Genomic DNA, 26,896 nt, shown 5'->3' with positions numbered 1-26,896 from the left:
TCTTGTCATCAGTGCCGAGGTTGGGAGACCACTCTCTCCCGCCTTCGCATTGGCCACACTCGTCTTACTCATGGGTATCTCATGGAGAGGCACCCTGTTCCTCTCTGTGAGCAGTGTCAAGTTCCAGTATCGATTAGCCACATTCTGTTAGACTGCCCTCTCTATCAACGAGCACGCAGAATTTACCTCCAACGTCGTCTTCGTTCTACTACTCTCTCTTTACCTTCCCTTCTTGCTGATGGACCCTCCTTTAATCCTGACTCTCTCATTGACTTCTTGACAACGACTGATTTACTCCACAAACTCTGATGATACTTTTCGCACTCCCCTCAGCCCTTTCTAGTTCAGTCTCTTGCTGCCCTTTACCCTTTCACCATCCACTGCCCCGCTGTTATCCGTAACCTATTACTCATCCATCTCCCTTTTGCCACCTGATGCCCTCGCTTCCTTCCTGCCCTGCAGCGCTGTATAGTCCTTGTGGCTTAGCGCTTCTTTTTGATTATAATAATAATAATGATAACCCGTACAATTACGAGAAGAAACAGACGACGTTTCGGTCCACCCTGGATCACAATCAAGCGAAGTAATATTAGTCCATGCTGGACCGAAACGTCGCTCTAAAGTCTCCTAATGGCAAAGTGTGAAAGAGGAAGTCATAATGCAGGCATTCGGAGGCGGCCAACATACCAAGGTGGAGGCTGGATCAGCCGCTCTCATATATCCCAGGATATTCACCTCATACTGGTATGTATAATCCTCATACCCATCCAGAAACCTCGTATTATGCCTGCCCTTTCGCTCAGGGTTGAGCGAAACGTTGTCCAAGGCGACACACTGGGGTAAACTTTTGAGCTGCTGCTTGAATATTAATGCTGTATAGCCCTTGTGGCTTAGCGCTTCTTTTTGATTATAATAATAATAATTGAATATTAATGTAGGATTTATCCTAGGATAACCCAGTAACTTCAATGTAGGATTTATCCTAGGATAACCCAGTAACTTCAATGTAGGATTTATCCTAGGATAACCCAGTAACTTTAATGTAGGATTTATCCTAGGATAACCCAGTAACTTCAATGTAGGATTTATCCTAGGATAACCCAGTAACTTCAATGTAGGATTTATCCTAGGATAACACAGTAACTTCAATGTAGGATTTATCCTAGGATAACCCAGTAACTTCAATGTAGGATTTATCCTAGGATAACGCAGTAACTTCAATGTAGGATTTATCCTAGGATAACCCAGTAACTTCAATGTAGGATTTATCCTAGGATAACCCAGTAACTTCAATGTAGGATTTATCCTAGGATAACACTAACTTCAATGTAGGATTTATTCTAGGATAACCCAGTAACTTCAATGTAGGATTTATCCTAGGATAACCCAATAACTTCAATGTAGGATTTATCCTAGGATAACCCAGTAACTTCAATGTAGGATTTATCCTAGGATAACCCAGTAACTTCAATGTAGGATTTATCCTAGGATAACCCAGTAACTTCAATGTAGGATTTATCCTAGGATAACCCAGTAACTTCAATGTAGGATTTATCCTAGGATAACACAGTAACTTCAATGTAGGATTTATCCTAGGATAACCCAGTAACTTCAATGTAGGATTTATCCTAGGATAACCCAGTAACTTCAATGTAGGATTTATCCTAGGATAACCCAGTAACTTCAATGTAGGATTTATCCTAGGATAACCCAGTAACTTCAATGTAGGATTTATCCTAGGATAACCCAGTAACTTCAATGTAGGATTTATCCTAGGATAACCCAGTAACTTCAGTGTAGAATTTATCCTAGGATAACCCAGTAACTTCAATGTAGGATTTATCCTAGGATAACCCAGTAACTTCAATGTAGGATTTATCCTAGGATAACCCAGTAATGTTAATGTAGGATTTATCCTAGGATAACCCAGCAACCCTCAGTGTAGGATTTATCCTAGGATAACTTCAGTGTAGGATTTATCCTAGGATAACACAGTAACTTCAGTGTAGGATTTATCCTAGGATAACCCAGTAACTTCAGTGTAGGATTTATCCTAGGATAACTCAGTAATGTTAATGTAGGATTTATCCTAGGATAACCCAGCAACTTCAGTGTAGGATTTATCCTAGGATAACTCAGTAACTTCAGTGTAGGATTTATCCTAGGATAACCCAGTAATTTCAGTGTAGGATTTATCCTAGGATAACCCAGTAACTTCAATGTAGGATTTATCCTAGGATAACGCAGTAACTTCAATGTAGGATTTATCCTAGGATAACCCAGTAACTTCAGTGTAGGATTTATCCTAGGATAACTCACTAACTTCAATGTAGGATTTATCCTAGGATAACCCAGCAACTTCAGTGTAGGATTTATCCTAGGATAACTCAGTAACTTCAATGTAAGATTTATCCTAGGATAACCCAGTTACTTCAATGTAGGATTTATCCTAGGATAACCCAGTAATGTTAATGTAGGATTTATCCTAGGATAACCCAGTAATGTTAATGTAGGATTTAACCTAGGATAACCCACTATTCATAAACACTATTCATCAATCCTCACCAAAGTAATAAAGAAAGCCAAACAACTATACTACTCCAGTAGATTCACAGACACTAGAGGAGATATAAAAAAGACCTGGAAAACACTCTCTCAGATTCTAGGGACCCACAAACTGAAAAAAACAAGAATATTGTCCTAACTAAACCTAATGAAACACCACTACATCCCACTGACACAGCTAACAAGATAAACGACTTCTTCTCAACCATAGGATCTAATCTCGCCAATACAATCCCACATACCAATGCCTATGCCGGGGACTACCTAGATGGGAATTTCCCAAATTCCTTCTATCTTGCACCAACTGAGCCCACGGAAGTCACCGAGATTATGAAGTCACTTAAAAATAACTCAGGGAATCTGTCTCATGTCCCACCATTACTGTACAAGCGAGCGGCCCATGTCCTCTGGCATGCTATTTCATTACTTTTTAACAAGTCACTAGAAACTAGCACCTTCCCGAAACTACTCAAGATGGCAAGGGTTACACCAATACATAAAGGTGGTGACCCTACAGACTTGAACAACTATAGGCCAATATCAAACTTACCATTGCTATCCAAAATCTTTGAGAAACTCGTGCACAGGAGACTATATTCATTTATAACGGCACAAAACATACTCAACCCCTGCCAATTTGGATTCAGGAAAAATAAAAGCACTAATGATGCAATCATAAAAATGCTAGATCTGCTTTACACAGCATTGGAAAATAAGGAATATCCACTAGGAATTTTTGACCTAGGAAAAGCTTTTGACACAGTAGACCACGGCATCCTACTCCACAAACTTGACCATTACGGTATAAGAGGCCATGCACTTGCTTATTTCAAATCTTACCTTACTAATAGGTATCAGTATGTCACCATTAAAGACACAGCATCAACAACACGGCCACTTGATACTGGAGTTCCGCAGGGAAGTGTCCTTGGTCCCCTGCTCTTCCTCATATACATCAATGATCTTCCAAACGTATCCCAACACCTGAAACCCATTCTCTTTGCTGACGACACGACTTATGTCATCTCTCACCCTAATCTTGCCACCCTCAACACCATTGTTAACGAGGAGCTGCTCAAAATATCGACTTGGATGACAGCCAATAAACTTACGCTTAACACTGACAAAACCTACTCTATTATGTTTGGTAGCAGAGCAGGAGATGCACAAATTAACATTAAGATCAACAACACTCTAATTACCAGACATAATGAGGGCAAATTCCTAGGCCTATACCTTGACAACAACCTGAATTTCAGCACCCATATCCAACACATAACCAAAAAAGTATCCAAAACGGTTGGGATCCTCTCCAAGATACGATACTACGTGCCGCAAAATGCCCTTCTCACACTATACCACTCACTTATTTATCCATGCCTCACCTATGCTATTTGTGCTTGGGGATCAACTGCAGCAACACACCTAAAGCCAATAATAACCCAGCAAAAAGCTGCAGTAAGAATAATCACTAAATCCCATCCCTGGCAACACCCCCCCCCCCACTCTTCATAGATCTAAACTTACTCCCTGTTCAGTACATCCACACTTACTACTGTGCAATCTACATCTACAGGACCTTAAACTCTAATATCAACCTTGACCTAAAACGCTTTCTTGATAGTTGTGACAGAACCCACAGGCATAACACCAGACACAAACATCTCTACGACATTCCCCGTGTCCGACTAAACCTTTACAAAAATTCAATGTATGTCAAGGGCCCTAAAATCTGGAACACCCTACCTGAGAAATCTAGAACTGCAGACACATTCATCACCTTCAAAACTACCATTAGAAAACATCTTATCTCCCTGATACACCCCATCAACTAACTACACGAATACCACCTGGTGGTTCACACTTACACTCACTCACCCATTTGACCATAAACAGAAATATTAATCTCAATCTTAAAATAATGAATCCTATGATACTCCAATACTGAAACTATGTACTGTGCCAAAACAAAAGCATTCACATTGCTAAACTCACAAACTAGTATTTAGTCACTTAGCCATAATACCAACTTACCTCATAATTTGTAATATTTTAAAATAAAGAATTAAACTAAGTCTGCCCGAAATGCCTAGCCATGCTAGGTGTTCTAGTGGTACACTCTGTAATCATTATTTAACTACATGTAAACCACACAATAACCAAATTCTGTAAATTCAACATTGTAATCCTTATAGAGAATAAACTTTGAATTGAATTGAATTGGGGTCCTTAATCTTGTCCCCCAGGATGCGACCCACACCAGTCGACTAACACCCAGGTACCTATTTGCTGCTAGGTGAACAGGACAACAGGTGTAAGGAAACGTGTCGAAATGTTTCCACCCGCCGGGAATCGAACCCGGGCCCTCCGTGTGTGAAGCGGGAGCTTTAGCCACCAGGCCACCGGGCCACCGGACTAAAGTGGCTTTTGGGGGTCCTCCTGGATTAGGGGCCCTCAAGCTTCTGGGACCCCTCCGGGATGAGGGGGGCCCTCAAGCTTAAGCTTTATTAGTTTCATAGTAGATCCTCTCTGCTGTCGGGTAGTGACCCCATACCCATGATGTGGGGTAGTCACCCCATCCCATGATGTGGGGTAGTCACCCCATACCCATGATGTGGGGTAGTCACCCCATACCCATGATGTGGGGTAGTCACCCTATATCCATGATGTGGGGTAGTCACCCCATACCCATGTGGGGTAGTCACCCCATACCCATGATGTGGGGTAGTCACCCCATATCCATGATGTGGGGTAGTCACCCCATACCCATGATGTGGGGTAGTCACCCCATATCCATGATGTGGGGTAGTCACCCTATACCCATGATGTGGGGTAGTCACCCCATACCCATGATGTGGGGTAGTCACCCCATATCCATGATGTGGGGTAGTCACCCCATACCCATGATCTGGGATAGTCACCCCATACCCATGATGTGGGGTAGTCACCCCATACCCATGATGTGGGGTAGTCACCCCATACCCATCGTATGGATTAATTGTTTTCAGTTCATTATCTAACTTCTTAATTATTAATCACTAGTTGTATTGATTCCTGTATAAGCTCCTACGGTTTTAGTGCTTCCTTGTGAATTTAATAAGAGTTGTTTTAAGATATCTATGATGTTCGTTCACGCCTTTTTTCCCCTATTCTTAGAGCGCTGTGTGAGGCTTGGTGACTGTGGCCCTCTGAAACTGGTGGTGTGTTAGCACCAGTCATTACAGCTGCTGCAGCAGCATCGGTCACTACAGCTGTTGCAGCAGCATCGGTCACTACAGCTGTTGCAGCAGCATCGGTCACTACAGCTGTTGCAGCAGCATCGGTCACTACAGCTGTTGCAGCCGCATCGGTCACTACATCTGCTGTAGTCACACCAGTCATCATTAGTGCTGCAGCAGCATCAGTCACTACAACTGCTGCAGTCACACCAGTCACCACAACTGCTACAGCAGCATCAGTCACTACAACTGTTGTAGTCACACCAGCCACCACAGCTGCTACAGCAGCATCAGTCACGACAACTGTTGTAGTCACACCAGCCACCACAGCTGCTACAGCAGCATCAGTCACGACAACTGCTGCAGTCACACCAGTCACCACAGCTGCTACAGCAGCATCAGTCACTACAACTGCTGCAGTCACACCAGTCACCACAACTGCTACAGCAGCATCAGTCACTACAACTGCTGCAGTCACACCAGTCACCACAACTGCTACAGCAGCATCAGTCACTACAACTGCTGCAGTCACACCAGTCACCACAACTGCTACAGCAGCATCAGTCACTACAACTGCTGCAGTCACACCAGTCACCACAGCGGCCGCAGTCAGCACAGATCCTGGAGTCACACGTCAGAGTCACCAATCACTAATATCACAACATTTACCAGTTATTATATACTAGTAGAATATTTCTCATCCACGGCAGTTCTCATTCAGGAATTTAAAGCCTCACCAAAGTCCTACTTCTTGAAGACTTCACATGTTCCTCTGATGAATGTGGTTATTGCTCACTGCAACTCTTGGAAACTATGTTAGTAGAGAAATACTGGTAAACCCGCATGTTCGTCACAAATAATGGCATTAATGATGTGTTAAGGACTGTTTGTGACAGTGGTGGTAGTGCAATACAGAGAAGCAATGTTGGAAGGCACTTGCAACACAAGACAATATTATGATAAAGACCCAGGTGTTGCAGAAAGTGTTTTTCCATCAGTAACGAGCTGTTTAGCCCTTGTGGTTTAGCGCTTCTTTTTTATCATAATAATCATCAGTAACGAACCAGTTTTCGCAATCTTAGTGAAGTTATTTACCTTCAAGTTGCTTGATACTGAAATCTCTGTAAGTGGTTAGACCAGATAAAGCAACAAACTATAATTTTTAAAGGTGGTGGAGTGGTAAGCCAGTAGAAAGCCTCGGTCAGATGACTAAAAGCTCCAGCTGCGGGTCTTCATATGACTAAGTCCCGCATCAGGAAACACTTGTCCTGTTTCCTGACAAACCTTACCAGATAAAGTAAATATGAATAAATGACGGGGGTTGCTATTCAGAGACAGTTTTGGATATTTGCAATAGTTTTGGGGACAAGAAGTCTGTCGTGTTAAGGTCCCTTTAGCCAGAGCTGTAAGGCTTGATACGGCATAAGCTGTCAGTGGCTCTACCAACAAGGCTGCTGCCCAAGGCGTCGTTCCTTCATTTACCGAGTTCCTTCTAGCACAGGGCTGCCTGGCATCGATTCTAGATATTTGTGTGAATAAAATATGACAAAGAAACGGCGAGATGTGCAATTCTATAAATCAATACCCAAGTGGCAGAACAGCAACAGACACCGCCAGCAAAAACCTGAGTCGTCTTCAACAGTCCCGGGAGTTGCCTGAGTCTTGGAGTTGCAATAAAGCGAACCCGATAACAACCACAACGGTGTAGAGTACCACATCTGTATCTGGACCATTTCAATCAAGTACCAGAGTCAGGACGACTCATTCAAAAGAGAACACATCTTTCTAAATTACAGGAGGTCATTACGATGACCTGTATTGCTCATTACAGTGACCTGATGAACGAATCATCGAAAAGGCCATGCCGGGTTTCAAACAGATACAAGGACAGTATTTCCACGTATCAACCTGATGAAGGAAGCAGGTGCAATGTTGATCAGGTGCTGAGGAGTCAAAGGGTTGGAGGGAGTGACCTGAGTTCTCCGGCGAGGTCACCAACAGCAGTGTTGGTGAGATGGGTGTGGGTGTGTGCATACGTGTGTGCCACCTTCCTTGTGACCACCGCAGAAGCGAAGTACATCGCAGGTTTTCTCAAGACATCAGAGGTGAGTGTTCGTCAGAATACGCTATCTTCCAGATGATAATTATGTGCAACAGTTGGCTATCTTTATTGTTGCAACATTTCGTCTACACAGTAGGCTTCTTCAGTCAGATACAAAGGCAGCAGGTGAAGTAGAGGAATGAAGATGATGTAATCAGTCCACCAACCTTGGAGAAAAAGCATTTGAGGTGGTCAGTCCCTCAGCCTACTGTGTAGGCGAAACGTCTCAACAATAAAGATACCCAACTGTTGCACATGTGTCTTAATCGTCAACTTGTCAGTATTTTATACAACTTCAACACCTTCCACATGGTCATTTTATCAACACATTGACTACTTTCCTGTTTCTCTCATGCGCTAAAATGCCTCCCTGTTTTTCCTCTCTTCTGGCATAGAAATGGGCATTTCTGACGAGGTTTTGTTTCCTCTCCAACGATGGAGTGTTTACCTTCGAAGTTGAGTACAATATTGAATATGCAATGGAGAAGTTACTTCTCTACTACGACTCATCACATCAGTGGCCAGCAGTGTACAAGTCCGATAAGGTGAGTGTGTGTTTGTCTATGAAGATTGTGACACTTATGCAACCTATGGGAATCTTTATTGAAGAAAAGTTTTGCCACACAGTGGCTTCATCAGTCCAATACAAATCAGAAAGGTGTAAGGAGAGGAGGAGTTTGAGGTAATCAGTCCCTCAGCCTGGAGTCGATGTGTTCAGTCCATCAATCTTGTAGAATGTACAGCATAGGGCCGTAGACGTGGCTTATATACTGTAGTCAGGTGAGGCGAAGCAGGAGGAGGCGGGGTCATAGTGGTACCATCCACTAGACGAAGTAGGTCTTCGTCCAAAGGTTAGATAAGGATGAAGAATTCTTTGTATCAAGATTTCATGATGTTACAGTGTCTGACAGATGTGACAAATGGCTTAAAACCGACAAGTTGAAGAGTGTTTGTCTATACCCACACATATATGCATATTGTATATTCGTCAGGGTATCATCTTTGGAGACGCTATTATGCAGTAATCTTTCCTTGTTTCTAAGTGGAGTGTGGGACGTAACAGGGTATACTAGTGAATGATATCCACTGAACGAGTCATAATGTAAGAACCGTGTCAGGAGACACTTGTTTCCTGACGAACAAAACACCGTCACAAAGAGAGAGAGAGAGAGAGAGAGAGAGAGAGAGAGAGAGAGAGAGAGAGAGAGAGAGAGAGAGAGAGAGAGAGAGAGAGAGAGAGAGAGAGAGAGAGAGAGCGAGAGATAATGTGAATCAGAGAAACATGCAGGAGGGAGAGATGGACTAACAATGTAGAAATAAATAAGAAGTAGGAGAGAAAGTGTAAAACAATCATGGAAAAGAAAGATAGATTTAATCAGTGCCATTTGCCTAATAATAAATAAAGCTATAATTACAAATACATAATGTAATGCATTCCTTATAATGTATAAATCTACAATACACAGGCATGAAGTAGAGCTCTTGATCTAAGGTATGAAAGCCATCCCTACTTCGAATCAAATCTGATCAACCCCTCCCTCACCCCCCTGCCATTCCTTATAATAAACTAGCAAGCCTAAGATGCCATCTTAAGAGGTGATGCTTAAGATGTTCTCTCCCTGGGATGTTCTTCCCGAAAAAGAGATTAGACAAATATATGAGTGAGAAGGGCTGGGATTGATTAGTACCTGAAGTTTTGAAGCAAATTCTTGGGTGGCTTTGAGAAGGACCTACCTTGTAAGGGCCAGTAGTCCTGCTGCAGTGTTCCTCCATTCTTACATTCTCGTCAAAGGTTAAATTATGTAAGATATGTCTGGAAGTAAGTGTTTCCTGATGCGGGGTTTTGGCCACATGATAACCCGACACTGGAGCTTTAGGCCATCTGACCGAGACCTTCCGCTGGCTTACCACTCTATTTATAATTATAACCGAATGTCTCATCAGAGATGCGAGGAGAAGGAGGCAGTGATGAAGAAGGAAAACAACCAGTTCATCAATCTGACGTTGATGTCTATCAGCTCGGAGTGTGAGGTGGTTCGACTTCCAGGAGATAAAGCTTTCTATCACTGCAAAGGAACCAGGTCGTTCCGCAGTGTCAGAGAGAGGTGGTGGTTCATTGCTGTTAGCAACTGTGACAGTGACAAGGTAAGACACAGTGACAATCTCTGTAGATTGAAACATAGTTGTTATAAACCTTGGTAATAAATACCGATAGATTATTTTAAATACACTAGGTTACGTTACCTTGATCACTTTTGACGAAGTTATCAAGGTCGCAGGACCGATATGCTTTCTAATAAATATGTCCTGGTGTTTGCTGACGTCATCTTAGACCAGAAACAAACCTGCAGAACAATGCTGTGTAGAGCTTTATCAAGTTATGTTTCACTCTGTGTAGAGCTTTATCAAGTTATGTTTCACTCTGTGTAGAGCTTTATCAAGTTATGTTTCACTCTGTGTAGAGCTTTATCAAGTTATGTTTCACTCTGTGTAGAGCTTTATCAAGTTATGTTTCACTCTGTGTAGAGCTTTATCAAGTTATGTTTCACTCTATGTAGAGCTTTATCAAGTTATGTTTCACTCTGTGTAGAGCTTTATCAAGTTATGTTTCACTCTGTGTAGAACTTTATCAAGTTATGTTTCACTCTGTGTAGAGCTTTATCAAGTTATGTTTCACTCTGTGTAGAGCTTTATCAAGTTATGTTTCACTCTGTGTAGAACTTTATCAAGTTATGTTTCACTCTCTCTAAGAGCCTTAATAATTCGCGATTAAAGTTCTCCACACAACGTAACTTTGTCCCATTAAAAGACCCTCACCGTGTTCCTTTTCTCCTCTATGAACCCACGTCACGATTTGCATACGGAAATCACACTGTACCGTGTAACTAACCCCGTTTCCGCCCGCAGGGACTGGAATTGGCTTACCGAATTACTATGACCAATGGCTACTCTTATTGGTTTAAACACTTCTCCGCGGACGAATTCTGTGAGTCCTGTATGTCATTTTTGTACCAAATTATACGTACAGGGAATCCATGTTTATTTGTAGACTCAAGAGGTTGCAGAATTTGTACTTTTTGTAACATGTTGGGTAAATGGACACAAGTGCAGCTAATGTGACATTTACTGTGGCACTATATATCAGTTCTTTAGTTATGTACAATATTTAGTACAATATTTTATGTTGCTACTTTCGCGTGTCGTAATCTATTTAATAATTTTTCTTCGTAAAAAATGGGAAAAGTAAAAGGTAAACTACGGTAAAAAAAATTTTTTTCCAGATATACTGAGAACGGATATCACAGCTCTCGCTCTTCAGCTGGGAGTACTGTTCCTCTCTCTCCTAGCCTCAGGTCAGTCATCCTAGCACAGGTTATCCTGATTTATCCCAGGCATCCTTCTTCCTGCAGAATCTTAGTACAAATATATATTACTGTTTGGAAAATCATTTCTAGATTAAATGAGCTGTGTTATCTTATTAATTTGTAGACAGCTGTATATATACACTGAGAGGTGTATATCTCAGTGTTTATGCGCCTAGAGGTGTATATCTCCACATATACACTGAGGGGTGTATATCTCTGTGTATATACAGTGAGATATACACTTGAGAGGTGTATATCTCTCAGTGTATATACACTGAGAGGTGTATATCTCTTAGCGTATGTACACTGAGGAGTATATCAATGTATAAACACCGAGAGGTGTATATTTCTGAGTATACACGAAGAGTTTCCTTTACTCACTATTTTAGGCATTAAAGTATACTAGACTGGCAGCGTGCAGCTGTCATACAGCCTTAGTAACCCTCGTGTGTAGATACACTAACCACGTGTTAATATCTTTTCTTAGCTGAGTTGAAGAGCCGGCAGCTGTTCCACACTACCTACCGACTATACCTGGTATCCCTGATGTCACAGATCATTGGACTGGGGTTTCTGATTCTTCATTACGCGAGATACGGCTTTGATGGGATGGGTCTACCTGGCAGCAAGCTCCTAGGTACAGATCTCCTCATGTGATTTATTACAGATTCTGTACTCACCTATTTGTGGTTGCAAGGGGTTGATTCATAGCTCCTGGTATGATAGTTACAGTGTGGGAATACCAGCAGTGTGCTGCTATACCGTTCTGTAAGATAGTTACTTTGTAGGAACACCAGCAGTGCACTGCTATACCATTCTATATGATAGTTACATTGTGGGAGCACCAGCAGTGTGTTGCTACTCTTTTCTGTATGATAGTTACATTGTAGGAACACCACCAGTGCACTGCTATACCATTCTGTATGTTAGTTACATTGTAGGAACACCAACAGTGTACTGCTATACCATTCTGTAAGATAGTTACATTGTAAGAACACCACCAGTGTACTGCTATACCATTCTGTAAGTTACATTGTGGGAACACCAGCAATGTATTGGTACACATTTTTATGATACAGTATGTGTGTTATGTACGTATGTACTAGCAGTGTACTTGTGCTTCAGGTCGCCTGCTACACACACTCAGCACTGTGATAATGGTGCTAATGCTGCTGCTCATGGGCAAAGGTTTTAACATCACTCGAGGTCGTCTGCGTCAGGCTTCGGCCGTACGTCTTACTATCTTCATGTGTCTCTACTGTAGCACCTACGTCACCCTCTTTACCTACGAACACCAGGTGAGGTGCAACCTCATGTCTAGTGTTGATGTCACTTTGGTATAAATCTTGGTAATAAATACCGACAAATTGGTTTAGAAAGACAGGAGCAAACACCAGGACCGAAGCGTTTTATATGTTTTAGTTTTTGCTGGTCTTTCTAAACCGATGTCATTTTACTGTATCTTGTGTTGATGTAAATATGCTAATAGTGTTGATAATATTGGAGTTTATGTCACTATAACTAGTACTGATGTTATTATGCCTATAGCATTGATATTGCTATACCTATATCTAGTATTGATGTCCCTACACCTATATCTGATCTAGTATTGATGTCCCTACACCTATATGTAATCTAGTATTGATGTCCCTACACCTATATCTAATTTAGTATCGATGTCCCTACACCTATATTTAATCTAGTATTGATGTCGCTATACAGTGCATTAATCACTTAGTGCAATGCAACACTCAGTACAACGTTTGTAAACATTAGATACTGTTAATAATAAGATTTAAATAAAAACGTTATCTTCAACTTTTTGCCTCTCCATAACGATGTGTAAGAAGAGTTATGTATTCATACATAAACAAGAGAATGAACGGGTATTCAAACTGACCCTGGCATGTAGCAGTTCGAATCTCCGTTCATTTTTCTGTTTACTGACAGTCGTTCATTGTGACTTATTTTGAGTTCATAGACTACATGGCTTTCAGGGGTATGAGAACAGATATACTTTGAAAGCTTCTGGGGTTGTGGGTAGGGAAAGGTGACACAGCTGGTGACTACTGATACAAACAAATCACAGAAGTGCTTCTGTGAAACCTTCATATTAAAAGCCTCTTAACGCAGTGATATAGCGTTAGACCTGCTACATAAAACAGTTCAGATTCCCTTTCATTCTGTTTATGCACTGACAGTCGTTCGTCATGACATATCTTGAGTTTAAAGCTATGTATGTTTCCCTGTACAGGTGTTCGACCCAGGGGAGGTACTGTACCAGTATGAATCACCTGCGGGGTACGGGCTTCTGGTGCTACGATCTGTGGCTTGGTGTATGTTCCTTTATGCTTGCTTCTTTACTCTCAAGCACTACCCAGAGAAGAGTGGTTTCTACTGCCCATTCTTCACCTTTTACACACTCTGGTGAGTCGCCGTCTCGGGGTTTAGCTGGCAGAGGATCAAGCCTCCACTACCTGGGCAGTCTGTATAGCCCTTGTGGCTTAGCGCTTCTTTTTGATTATAATAATAATACCTGGGCAGTATGATTAGAAATAAAATGTACTAGTTGGGTATTTTCTTTATTTCTTTGATAAGCTACACCATCTTATATAATTATTAGCATCATCGTTATTAATATCATCTTATTTTTTCACTGAAATATGCATATTAACCAGCAACAGAGGAGTGAATTTCGTTGTAGCTATGAACTGTGTTGTTGGTTTATAGGGCTACTGACAGGTAACACCGAATTGATTCCTGCTTTTATTTGTTAGGTGAAATCTAGTAGCAAGGCTCATGATCCCCAATATCATACAGAGACCTGTACGATACTGCCCCAGTAACTGGGTGAATGTTCCGTTACTCAACAGGTTCTTGTCTGGTCCTATAGTGATCATCATCAGCAACCATGTGATTGACAAGTGGGTCAGGGAGAAGGTGGTGAATGGAGTTGAACTGTCCATAACGTTGCTTGGACATATCTTCTTCCTGGTTAGTGCTCGTAGGGCATTAGTAGTTGGGTTCACTTTTATGACTCATGATTAAATACCTTCACTGGTATTCAAGCACTATGGTTAAAACCTTGATGACGTTCAACCATATATGCATTCAGCCTTTATTGCCGAGTGCCTGTATAATTAAATGCCTTTATTGCTGAGTGTCTATGTTATCGGATGCCTTTAGGACTTAGTATGTCACCCATCACTAAACCACTCATCTCTTGGACAGTTCCTGACGAGACCAAGTGCAGCCAACCGCAACTTTCCCTACCACGTTCGAACTACTCAGATCTCTGCTCTGGAGCTCTCTGGCACAGGCGTGGTGGGCAACAATACTCTAGATGCCTTTTCCACCCACCGGTATGCCCCTGACCTGCCCCAGCCGAAGACTCACACCGCCCCTGATCTCTTTCTGGTCTCTGGAGCCGTTGAGATGGTACGTGAAGATATAGAAGATGCAGAAGATTGGGAGAATGATGTTAAGATATGGACTGTTAATGCCAAAATTATGCTATATTCACAAAATTTATTAATTTTGTTTGTCAGGGCCGATTTCTAGCTTCTGGTTCCATGTGTGTGTGTGTGTGTGTGTGTGTGTGTGTGTGTGTGTGTGTGTGTGTGTGTGTACTCTTTTATATATATTCACCTATGTGTGGTTGTAGGGGTCGAGTTTCAGCTCCTGGCCCTGCCTCTTCACTGGTCACTAATTGGTTTACCCCTGGCTTCGAGAGCCTTATCATATACCTCTTAAGACTGTGTATGGATCCCGCCTCTCCACGTCATTCCACTTCCTGACTAAGGCTGGAGAAATACTTGCTGACATCCCTGTGATTCATCTGGATTTTCAAATTCCATCTGTACCCTCATGTAACTGTTTTCCATCTCATTGTCCCTATTTACAATATCGGTTCCTCTCAGTATATTGTACATTGTCATCATGTTACCCCTAGTCCTTCTGTCCTCCAGTGTCACCAGGTTGGGTTCCCTTAACTTGTTCTCATAGGACATAACCCTTAACTCCGGGACAAGTCTTATTGCAAACGTCTGCATTTTCTCCAATTTTATGACATGCTTGATCAGGTGTGGGTTCCATACTGATACTGTGTACTCCAGTATGGGCTTTATGTACACAGTGTTTAGGGTTGTAAGTGATTCCTTACTTAGAAGTCTAAAAGCTAGTCATAGATTTGCCAGAAGGACATTTACTGCAGAGTTTAGTTGATGAGCACCTCAGGTGATATGTTCAGTGCAATCCTCACCTCATAGTCCTCACTGAGTGAGGTTTTCAGCCTTTGCCACCCGAGCCTGTACTCCGTCCGCGGTCTTTTTTACCCTTTCCCAAAGTTTATAAGTTTGCACTTTCTGGGATTATACTCCAGGAGCCACTTAGACCTGCATCCTGTCCAGATACATTTGTGACCTTTCCTGGTCCACGTCAATTTGTATTATACTCATTAGTTTCGTATCATCTGCGAACAGTGATATCTCTATCTGCCTGCCTGCCTGTGTGCTTGCCTGACTGCCTGCCTGCCTGCCTGCCTGCCTGCCTGCCTGCCTGCCTGCCTGCCTGCCTACCTGCCTGCCTGCCTGCCTGCCTGCCTGCCTGCCTGCCTGCCTGCCTGCCTGCCTGCCTGCCTGCCTGTGTGCTTGCCTGACTGCCTGCCTGACTGCCTGCCTGCCTGCCTGCCTGCCTGCTTTTGCCTGCTTGCTTCCTTGCTTTGCCTGCCTGCCTGAGTGCCTGCTGGAGTGTCTGCATATTTCTCCAGAGTTTTGTCTGTGGATCATAACACTGAAGTCATTGGGGTTAAAATAATCTCTCGCTCTCTCTCATTTTAGGAATTTTTTGTAGATGTCCTTTAAGCTTTAGCTTAATAACTTGTAGAAAAGCTGGTAAATCTTTGCTGAGATATAAATCCTAAAGCTTAATTTTACTTTGGATAAATTTTAGTTATGTTGTATGTTTTGTCAGCTTAATATATATATATATATATATATAATATATTGCGATCTTGGCTTAAATATATATATATTTGTGTATGCAATAATTTCGCCAAAATCATTCTGAACCTAACGAAAAAAAATATATTTCACTGTGTTTGTTTAGTATTAAATTATTGTAAACAAATCTAAAATATATTTAGTTGGGTTAGGCTAAAATAAATTGTTCTTGTTATGATAAGGTTAGGTAAGTTTTCTAAGATTCTTTTGGTGCAAAATTAAAATTTTTTACATTAACATTAATCAAAAAAATATATCTTTAAACTTCTAAGAGAAAATTTTAGAAAGGACTTAATTTTAAATGAGTTCTTGCTAATTGACCAGTTTTACATATTCGGCACGACATATATATATATATATATATATATATATATATATATATATATATATATAAAGTTCATCTCTTAGGACTATATTCTTAGTTGCTTCGTATATTTCATACATAATTATGCATACATGTTTACTCATGTACCACGCATACCTGTATTCTTTTGTATTATCTGCACCTAATGTATACAGTCAGCTCTGATGAACCTCCTCTATATAGTACAATTTTTATGGTAAATGTAGTTAAAAAACTACATTGTAAATCGATTAGCGAGTTGAAAGTTCTTGTAGATGCTGCTCTATTTTAGATACTTTCTCCTTCCCGTGTATAAAGATCACACTGTATGGAGGAGCCAGAGGGTAAGGCGCACAGCAACAGTACGAAGCAGCAGTTTCGAAGTGTTCCATATAATGGTTAGCGAGAACAGGTATAGAGTAGAACCCATAGCAATACCGAAGATTTTTTGCCAGGAAACAGAACAAGTGTTTTCTGATGCGAATGTTAGTCATATGATGACCCACAGCTGGAGCTCTTGGTCATCTGACCGAGGCCTTCTGCTGGCTTACCCCTCCACCTCTTTAAAAATTGTGGTTATGATTATAACCGTCAGGAGTAGTGATTAAGAATAAAATTTACCTTGAAAGGAAAAGTAGTCAGAGTTCACACAAAGGCGAATAAGATCAAGAAAGATATCAGTAGGTATAAGATGAAGTAACCCTTCACTGACCTTCACTCTTCCTAATAACAATATTAATCTTTATTTCTACAAGTACATGTAGAAGGTATACAGACCATAGCTGACATCAGTGACATACTACTATCTAGAAAGCCCCTCGTTATGCAGAGCATATCGGGCAAATTAGGTCAGTTTTGTCCCAGGATGCGACCCACTCCAGTTAACTAACACCAAGATACCCATTTTTCTGCTAGGTGAACAGGAACAGCAGGTGTCTTAGGGAAACATGTCCTAATATTTTCACCCGTATAAGGAATCGACCCACGGACTTCGCTGTGTGAGCTGAGTGCACTACCAATCCAGCTAATTTTTACTGGTGTGCACTCTTCCCTCTGGCTTTGCTATGTAGATGAATTTTTTGCTCTTTGGCCTTATATAGAGGAGCTTAAAAAGTTGACTGTATAGGCTAGGAGCTACAGACGCAGAACTAAATGCTCTTTTGTTTCAGGCGTCAGAACAGCTGGATATGGTAAGCTACTACGTAGTGTGTGTGTGTGTGTGTGTGTGTGTGTGTTTTGTCATAGTCACTTGTCGATTAGACACTTGGCCTGTTGTGTGTGTGTGTGTTAAGTCATCTATTGATACTCACCTATATGTATTTACCTTCTCACTTACATATACTCACCTATATGTGGTTGCAGGGGTCAGGTCTTAGCTCCTGGCCCTGCCTCTCAATTTGCTACTTGCCAAATTCACCCCCTCCTAGCCTCAAGGGCCTGTTCTTAAAACCTGTTCTTAAAACTATATATGGACTCTGCCTCCACCACTTCTTCACCAAGATTATTCCGCTTCCCGACCACCCTGAGACTGAAAAAATACTTCCTGACATCCCCGTGGCCCATCTGTGACTCTAACTTCCATCTGTGTGTGTGTGGACTCTTAACAATGCGTACCGGACTAGTTTCATTCATCAGATGTAAAAAAGAGACTGGGATGGGAGGGCTATGCATCACCATTGATTTTTACCCTAGAGATATAAGACACAGTGATGGCCAAGGAAGAAGCATCTTATTGGGAGAAAGTGACGAGTGGGGTGGCACAAGCATTAGTGCTAGGACTGGCATTATTCTTTATATATATATATATATATATATATATATATATATATATATATATATATATATATATATATATATATATATATATATATATATATGTTTACTGTGATCTTATTATATATATATATATATATATATATATATATATATATATATATATATATATATATATATATATATATATATATATATATATATATATATATATATACACACAAGAAGACTGGATATGGAATATAGCATAAGAGGAGATAGAAGCTTAAAGATACAACTGAGGAGAGGGATTTAGGAATAAGCATAATTCCAAACATATCACCAAAAGCTAACATTAACTGAAATATTCCAGTGATGTATGCCACTCTTGCCAGTTGTCATTAATACCCCCAGACACAGGGTGTGTCAGAGTCATCACTTGGGTTAGTTTAATATCTTCATTATGCACCACATACCCATCCTGTGGATAGTAGTCACCACATACCCATCCTATGGATGTAGTGGAGGCAGGAACCATACATAGTTTTAAGACGAGGTATGATAAAGCTCATGGAATAGGGAGAGGGAGGACCCAGAGCGGTCAGTGAAGAGGCGGGGCCAAGAGCTGAGTCTCGACCCCTGCAGCCACAATTAGGTTAGTACACACATACACACAGTGATCATAACAATAAGGACACCTAGGTGTTGCACCTGTCTCCTCTGACACACATGTAGTGTGCGAGAGTTAATGTGACGTGTGTGTATGTGCTCCACAGATCCCTCTGCCTGGACCACGAAGTATACTGAAGGATGATAGAAGTTTTCCACATTATACTCCAGGAGCATCGTCAGTAGTCTTGCAAGAAGACTCCAAAACAGTAGATCCTCCTCCTCCACAACTTCTCAACTAGAAGAAGAATGCTAATCCATGAATGTTAATTATTAACCCCAGAGAGTTAATAATATAGGATATAACATCCTTTCTTTGAGTATGTGATCAATGACAGTAGATTATGTACTTGGTATCTACTGTCTGCTAGGTGGACAGAGACGGCAGGCGTAAAAAACTTATCTACATTCTCTCTCTCTCTCTCTCACTGTCTGTCTCCCTCTGTTGGTCTGTCTCTCTGTCAGTGTCTGTGTCCTTGTCTCTCCCTCTGTCTCTGTCTCTATCATTCTCACGCTCAAAATATTTTTGTAAACGTCAAAATATTAATTTCAGTCAAAATGCAACTTAAAACTCTATTTTCACTAAATGCAATAAAAAATGTCTACATATATACTGCATTACGAGACTCTAATAATGGTATATTTGAATATTTAAAGTAAGATACAAAACAGAGGGACCCAGTAGATAGATATATCCTCGTGGTAAGGATCACCATGGTCGAGTCTTCGTCAAAAATACTTATGTTAAGTCAAAGGACACAAATCCAACTGATGTGACATTTTATTGTGGCAACGTTTCGCTCTCCAGGAGCTTACCACGTTACCACAATAAAATGTAACATTAGTTGCATTTGTGTCCTTTTATTTAACATATTGTCGGTAATTCTACCAACATTAATACAAAAATACTTATGTATATCATGTCTGTCTCACGTTGCTATTGTTTAATCAATACAAATTACTTGTAAACAGTGTAACAATTTTATATGATACTAATGCAATTAAAAGTAAGAAATAAAACGACTAAATAAAATAGCATTTACTGAGATATATTATTTTGTTTAAATGTATATTTATATATAAGTTCACAGTAACTTAATTTCAAAATAAAATCACTATCATGTACTGAATTTACCTTTTTGTTTAGTTTTAATTAATCCTTATTTTAGGAACTGAAGTGTACCTATATGGTGGTCAGCGCTGAATTGCCCCATTGGGTTTAGAGCTTGACTATTATTGATTGGTAGTGGAAAGGTTACCAGGAGCATTAAGGACCTTCTTGTAGTCGATAGGCTTATAACCCCATTAATAGAAACATATACATACATTGGTATATGAATAGAGTCAAGGGAAGTTCCTTGATGCTGGTGAGGGGCTCTTGATCTAGGGAATTTGATCTGTGCTCCAGTTCCCTAAATGTCTTCCATCCCCCCCGAGACGCTGTATAAATCCTTACGGGTTTAACGCCCCTCCATGACTAGAATATATATATTAGATAATAAAACTTGAAGATCCATATGGACTTAGTGCTTTTGTGAATAAATCAACAATAATCTTGAAAATAGTCGTTAATAATAGAGAAATGTTATAATGCAGCATTATTTTATATACATAAAAGTATATTTAAATTAAGTTGACAATGACTCTCTTATCAATGGAAACATGAATATATATATATATATATATATATATATATATATATATATATATATATATATATATATATATATATATATATATATATATATATATATATATATCATATATATATCATATATATATATATATCATATATATATATGTCATAAGGCGGTCAATAATGCACAAAACCAGCAAAGGCCAGCAACAGAAGATCATAAGAGAAGGTTACTGTGTTGATCAACCTGTGTGACGTCAACATCAACAAAAATCAACTAATCAGCATTCACCTTATAAGTCCTTAAGGTACTCATGCTGCTGGAGTACTTTATCCTTGTTGTGATTGGCAATTCTGCTAGATGTAAACAAAGAGTTTCTACCAATGAAATGCGAGTTTCTTAGTGACGTCACGTGGAAGTTGTTCACCTTAGCAATCCTTTCTTATGACTTGCTGTTGATTATCTTAATAACAAATTCTCTCACTAGATGGCGGACGGAAATTTGACACAAATTTATATGAATGATAGGAGTAAAGATATACAGATATATATATAGCTAGCTATTATTATTATAATCAAGGGGGAAGCGCTAAACCCGTAGGATTATACAGCGCCCAGGGGAGGGGGGATGTGGAAGGCATTCAGGCTTAATTCGGGGAACTGGAGCACAGATCCAATTCCCTAAATCAAGAGCCCCTCACCAACATCAAGGAACCTTCCATGAGGGGCCGTATAGCTAGCTAAATAGATGGATAGACAAGTGGATAGAAATAAATTAAATACCAAATTGAAACTTGTTTTCATAAATTTTGGATTTTCCTAAAATGTTCATATGCCAATAACAAATGAGCAACCTTTCATGTATATTTTTGCTTTTACATATATGTATGTTTATTGCATCTATTTACTATATACGATAGATATAGTTCACATATTTAAATGCTCTATAACAAAAATTAATATTATTTCATTTACTCAATAATGAGTGAATTAACTTTAGAAAAGATGATGGGAGCAAGCAGCCTTGTTTTTATTTATCCTTTAAGAAGTCTTAATATTATCTATAATGGACAAAGCAGAGGTAGTGAGCAACAGAAGATCATAAGAGAAGGTTACTGTGTTGATCAACCTGTGTGACGTCAACATCAACAAAAATCAACCAATCAGCATTCACCTTATAAGTCCTTAAGGTACTCATGCTGCTGGAGTACTTTATCCTTGTTGTGATTGGCAATTCTGCTAGATGTAAACAAAGAGTTTCTACCAATGAAATGCGAGTTTCTTAGTGACGTCACGTGGAAGTTGTTCACCTTAGCAATCCTTTCTTATGACTTGCTGTTGATTATCTTAATAACAAATTCTCTCACTAGATGGCAGCTGAAAAAATGACACAAATTTTCACCAACTTTGTGTGTGTGTGTGTGTGTGTGTGTGTGTGTGTGTGTGTGTGTGTGTGTGTGTGTGTGTGTGTGTGTGTGTGTGTGTGTGTTTTTGTGTATGTACACTGAAAATTTTGTCTTTTTTTTCAGCCGCCATCTAGTGAGAGAATTTGTTATTAAGATAATCAACAGCAAGTCATAAGAAAGGGTTGCTAAGGTGAACAACTTCCACATGACGTCACTAAGAAACTCGCATTTCATTGGTAGAAACTCTTTATTTACATCTAGCAGAATTGCCAATCACAGAGAGGGTAAAGTACTCCAGCAGCATGAGTACCTTAATGACTTATAAGGTGAATGCTAATTGGTTGATTTTTGTTGATGGTGACGTCACACGGGTTGATCAACACAGTAACCTTCTCTTATGATCTTCTGTTGCTCACTACCTCTGTTTTGTCCATTATAGATAATATTAGGACCTTCTTAAGGGATAAATAAATAAATAATAACAAGGCTGCTTGCTCTGTTATAAAAGAATCCGCATCTTTTCTAAAGTTAATTTACTCGTTATTGAGTAAATGAGATATTATTTTTTCATCGAGTATTGAAATATGTGAACTATATCTATGTTATATAGTAGATAGATGCATTATATATATATATATATATATATATATATATATATATATATATATATATATATATATATATATATATATATATATATATATATATATATATATATATATATATATATATATATATATATATATATATATATATATATATATATATATATATATATAAGCAAAAATATACATGAAAACAAGTTTCAATTTGGTATTTAATTTATTTCTATCCACTTGTCTATCCATCTATCTAGCTAGCTATATATATCTGTATATCTATCTACCCCTATCATTCATATAAATTTGTGTCATTTTTTTCAGCCGCCATCAAGTGAGAAAATTTGTTATTATTTTTTTTTTTTATTATCACACCGGCCGATTCCCACCAAGGCAGGGTGGCCCGAAAAAGAAAAACTTTCACCATCATTCACTCCATCACTGTCTTGCCAGAAGGGTGCTTTACACTACAGTTTTTAAACTGCAACATTAACACCCCTCCTTCAGAGTGCAGGCACTGTACTTCCCATCTCCAGGACTCAAGTCCGGCCTGCCGGTTTCCCTGAATCCCTTCATAAATGTTACTTTGCTCACACTCCAACAGCACGTCAAGTATTAAAAACCATTTGTCTCCATTCACTCCTATCAAACACGCTCACGCATGCCTGCTGGAAGTCCAAGCCCCTCGCACACAAAACCTCCTTTACCCCCTCCCTCCAACCCTTCCTAGGCCGACCCCTACCCCGCCTTCCTTCCACTACAGACTGATACACTCTTGAAGTCATTCTGTTTCGCTCCATTCTCTCTACATGTCCGAACCACCTCAACAACCCTTCCTCAGCCCTCTGGACAACAGTTTTGGTAATCCCGCACCTCCTCCTAACTTCCAAACTACGAATTCTCTGCATTATATTCACACCACACATTGCCCTCAGACATGACATCTCCACTGCCTCCAGCCTTCTCCTCGCTGCAACATTCATCACCCACGCTTCACACCCATATAAGAGCGTTGGTAAAACTATACTCTCATACATTCCCCTCTTTGCCTCCAAGGACAAAGTTCTTTGTCTCCACAGACTCCTAAGTGCACCACTCACTCTTTTTCCCTCATCAATTCTATGATTCACCTCATCTTTCATAGACCCATCCGCTGACACGTCCACTCCCAAATATCTGAATACGTTCACCTCCTCCATACTCTCTCCCTCCAATCTGATATTCAATCTTTCATCACCTAATCTTTTTGTTATCCTCATAACCTTACTCTTTCCTGTATTCACCTTTAATTTTCTTCTTTTGCACACCCTACCAAATTCATCCACCAATCTCTGCAACTTCTCTTCAGAATCTCCCAAGAGCACAGTGTCATCAGCAAAGAGCAGCTGTGACAACTCCCACTTTGTGTGTGATTCTTTATCTTTTAACTCCACGCCTCTTGCCAAGACCCTCGCATTTACTTCTCTTACAACCCCATCTATAAATATATTAAACAACCACGGTGACATCACACATCCTTGTCTAAGGCCTACTTTTACTGGGAAAAAATTTCCCTCTTTCCTACATACTCTAACTTGAGCCTCACTATCCTCGTAAAAACTCTTCACTGCTTTCAGTAACCTACCTCCTACACCATACACTTGCAACATCTGCCACATTGCCCCCCTATCCACCCTGTCATACGCCTTTTCCAAATCCATAAATGCCACAAAGACCTCTTTAGCCTTATCTAAATACTGTTCACTTATATGTTTCACTGTAAACACCTGGTCCACACACCCCCTACCTTTCCTAAAGCCTCCTTGTTCATCTGCTATCCTATTCTCCGTCTTACTCTTAATTCTTTCAATTATAACTCTACCATACACTTTACCAGGTACACTCAACAGACTTATCCCCCTATAATTTTTGCACTCTCTTTTATCCCCTTTGCCTTTATACAAAGGAACTATGCATGCTCTCTGCCAATCCCTAGGTACCTTACCCTCTTCCATACATTTATTAAATAATTGCACCAACCACTCCAAAACTATATCCCCACCTGCTTTTAACATTTCTATCTTTATCCCATCAATCCCGGCTGCCTTACCCCCTTTCATTTTACCTACTGCCTCACGAACTTCCCCCACACTCACAACTGGCTCTTCCTCACTCCTACAAGATGTTATTCCTCCTTGCCCTATACACGAAATCACAGCTTCCCTATCTTCATCAACATTTAACAATTCCTCAAAATATTCCTTCCATCTTCCCAATACCTCTAACTCTCCATTTAATAACTCTCCTCTCCTATTTTTAACTGACAAATCCATTTGTTCTCTAGGCTTTCTTAACTTGTTAATCTCACTCCAAAACTTTTTCTTATTTTCAACAAAATTTGTTGATAACATCTCACCCACTCTCTCATTTGCTCTCTTTTTACATTGCTTCACCACTCTCTTAACTTCTCTCTTTTTCTCCATATACTCTTCCCTCCTTGCATCACTTCTACTTTGTAAAAACTTCTCATATGCTAACTTTTTCTCCCTTACTACTCTCTTTACATCATCATTCCACCAATCGCTCCTCTTCCCTCCTGCACCCACTTTCCTGTAACCACAAACTTCTGCTGAACACTCTAACACTACATTTTTAAACCTACCCCATACCTCTTCGACCCCATTGCCTATGCTCTCATTAGCCCATCTATCCTCCAATAGCTGTTTATATCTTACCCTAACTGCCTCCTCTTTTAGTTTATAAACCTTTACCTCTCTCTTCCCTGATGCTTCTATTCTCCTTGTATCCCATCTACCTTTTACTCTCAGTGTAGCTACAACTAGAAAGTGATCTGATATATCTGTGGCCCCTCTATAAACATGTACATCCTGAAGTCTACTCAACAGTCTTTTATCTACCAATACATAATCCAACAAACTACTGTCATTTCGCCCTACATCATATCGTGTATACTTATTTATCCTCTTTTTCTTAAAATATGTATTACCTATAACTAAACCCCTTTCTATACAAAGTTCAATCAAAGGGCTCCCATTATCATTTACACCTGGCACCCCAAACTTACCTACCACACCCTCTCTAAAAGTTTCTCCTACTTTAGCATTCAAGTCCCCTACCACAATTACTCTCTCACTTGGTTCAAAGGCTCCTATACATTCACTTAACATCTCCCAAAATCTCTCTCTCTCCTCTGCATTCCTCTCTTCTCCAGGTGCATACACGCTTATTATGACCCACTTCTCGCATCCAACCTTTACTTTAATCCACATAATTCTTGAATTTACACATTCATATTCTCTTTTCTCCTTCCATAACTGATCATTTAACATTACTGCTACCCCTTCCTTTGCTCTAACTCTCTCAGATACTCCAGATTTAATCCCATTTATTTCCCCCCACTGAAACTCTCCTACCCCCTTCAGCTTTGTTTCGCTTAGGGCCAGGACATCCAACTTCTTTTCATTCATAACATCAGCAATCATCTGTTTCTTGTCATCCGCACTACATCCACGCACATTTAAGCAACCCAGTTTTATAAAGTTTTTCTTCTTCTCTTTTTTAGTAATTGTATACAGGAGAAGGGGTTACTAGCCCATTGCTCCCGGCATTTTAGTCGCCTCATACGACACGCATGGCTTACGGAGGAAAGATTCTTTTCCACTTCCCCATGGACAATAGAAGAAATAAAAAAGAACAAGAGCTATTTAGAAAAAGGAGAAAAACCTAGATGTATGTATATATATATATGCATGTGCGTGTCTATGAAGTGTGACCAAAGTGTAAGTAGGAGTAGCAAGATATCCCTGTTATCTTAGCGTGTTTATGAGACAGAAAAAGAAACCAGCAATCCTACCATCATGCAAAACAGTTACAGGTTTTTGTTTCACAGTCATCTGGCAGGACGGTAGTACTTCCCTGGGTGGTTGCTGTCTACCAACCTACTACCTATATATATATAGGAGGTTCCAATTCCCTGAATGAAGATCCCTTTCGTGAGATTGGACAGTGTAGGGAGAATTGAAGAACCATGTACCTTGATGCTGTCAAAAAGAGGCTCTTGATTCGAGGAACTGGAGATGCCCACTCCTTTTTCCACGAATCAAACCTGATTGACCTATCTCTCAGGTCCTCTGTGATCCTTCAGGGTTCTGAACTTCCTTGGAAATATTCCTATACTTAAGCATGTGTACATATGGAATAAAATCCACAATACCATCGATGGAACAATTTAAAATGCACAA

At 40.0% G+C, this 26,896-nt stretch overlaps 1 protein-coding gene across 3 annotated transcripts; it reads left to right on the top strand.

The window, feature by feature from the left end:
* The first annotated feature begins 530 nt into the window (after positions 1-530).
* On the top strand, positions 531-19,857 carry LOC128699818 (transmembrane protein 145-like). 3 transcript variants are annotated; one of them, XM_053792573.2, is made up of 13 exons: positions 533-744; positions 5,722-7,888; positions 8,280-8,429; positions 9,829-10,029; positions 10,792-10,870; positions 11,166-11,237; positions 11,737-11,886; positions 12,375-12,547; positions 13,504-13,676; positions 14,123-14,243; positions 14,481-14,687; positions 17,762-17,782; positions 19,121-19,857. In XM_053792573.2, exons 2-13 carry the CDS (start codon positions 7,592-7,594, stop codon positions 19,253-19,255), a joined length of 1,779 nt encoding a protein of 592 aa, XP_053648548.1. In that variant the 5' UTR covers positions 533-744; positions 5,722-7,591; the 3' UTR covers positions 19,256-19,857. The 3 variants fall into 3 exon arrangements, with proteins under 3 accessions (XP_053648550.1, XP_053648548.1, XP_053648549.1); XM_053792575.2 differs by lacking the exon at positions 8,280-8,429 and having other exon boundaries at positions 531-744; XM_053792574.2 differs by lacking the exon at positions 17,762-17,782 and having other exon boundaries at positions 534-744.
* The last annotated feature ends 7,039 nt before the right edge of the window (positions 19,858-26,896 follow it).

Source organism: Cherax quadricarinatus, unplaced genomic scaffold (genome assembly GCF_038502225.1).
Source record: "Cherax quadricarinatus isolate ZL_2023a unplaced genomic scaffold, ASM3850222v1 Contig2328, whole genome shotgun sequence".
NCBI lineage: Eukaryota > Metazoa > Arthropoda > Malacostraca > Decapoda > Parastacidae > Cherax > Cherax quadricarinatus.
This window is presented reverse-complemented; position numbering and strand designations above follow the sequence as displayed.

Coding starts and splice junctions, on each gene's coding strand:
- LOC128699818 (XM_053792573.2), top strand. CDS start 7,592: ATGACCTGTATTGCTCATTACAGTGACCTGATGAACGAATCATCGAAA. Junction 11,887..12,374: donor ACCTGGCAGCAAGCTCCTAG/GTACAGATCTCC, acceptor CTTGTGCTTCAG/GTCGCCTGCTACACACACTC. Junction 13,677..14,122: donor TTCACCTTTTACACACTCTG/GTGAGTCGCCGT, acceptor GTTACTCAACAG/GTTCTTGTCTGGTCCTATAG.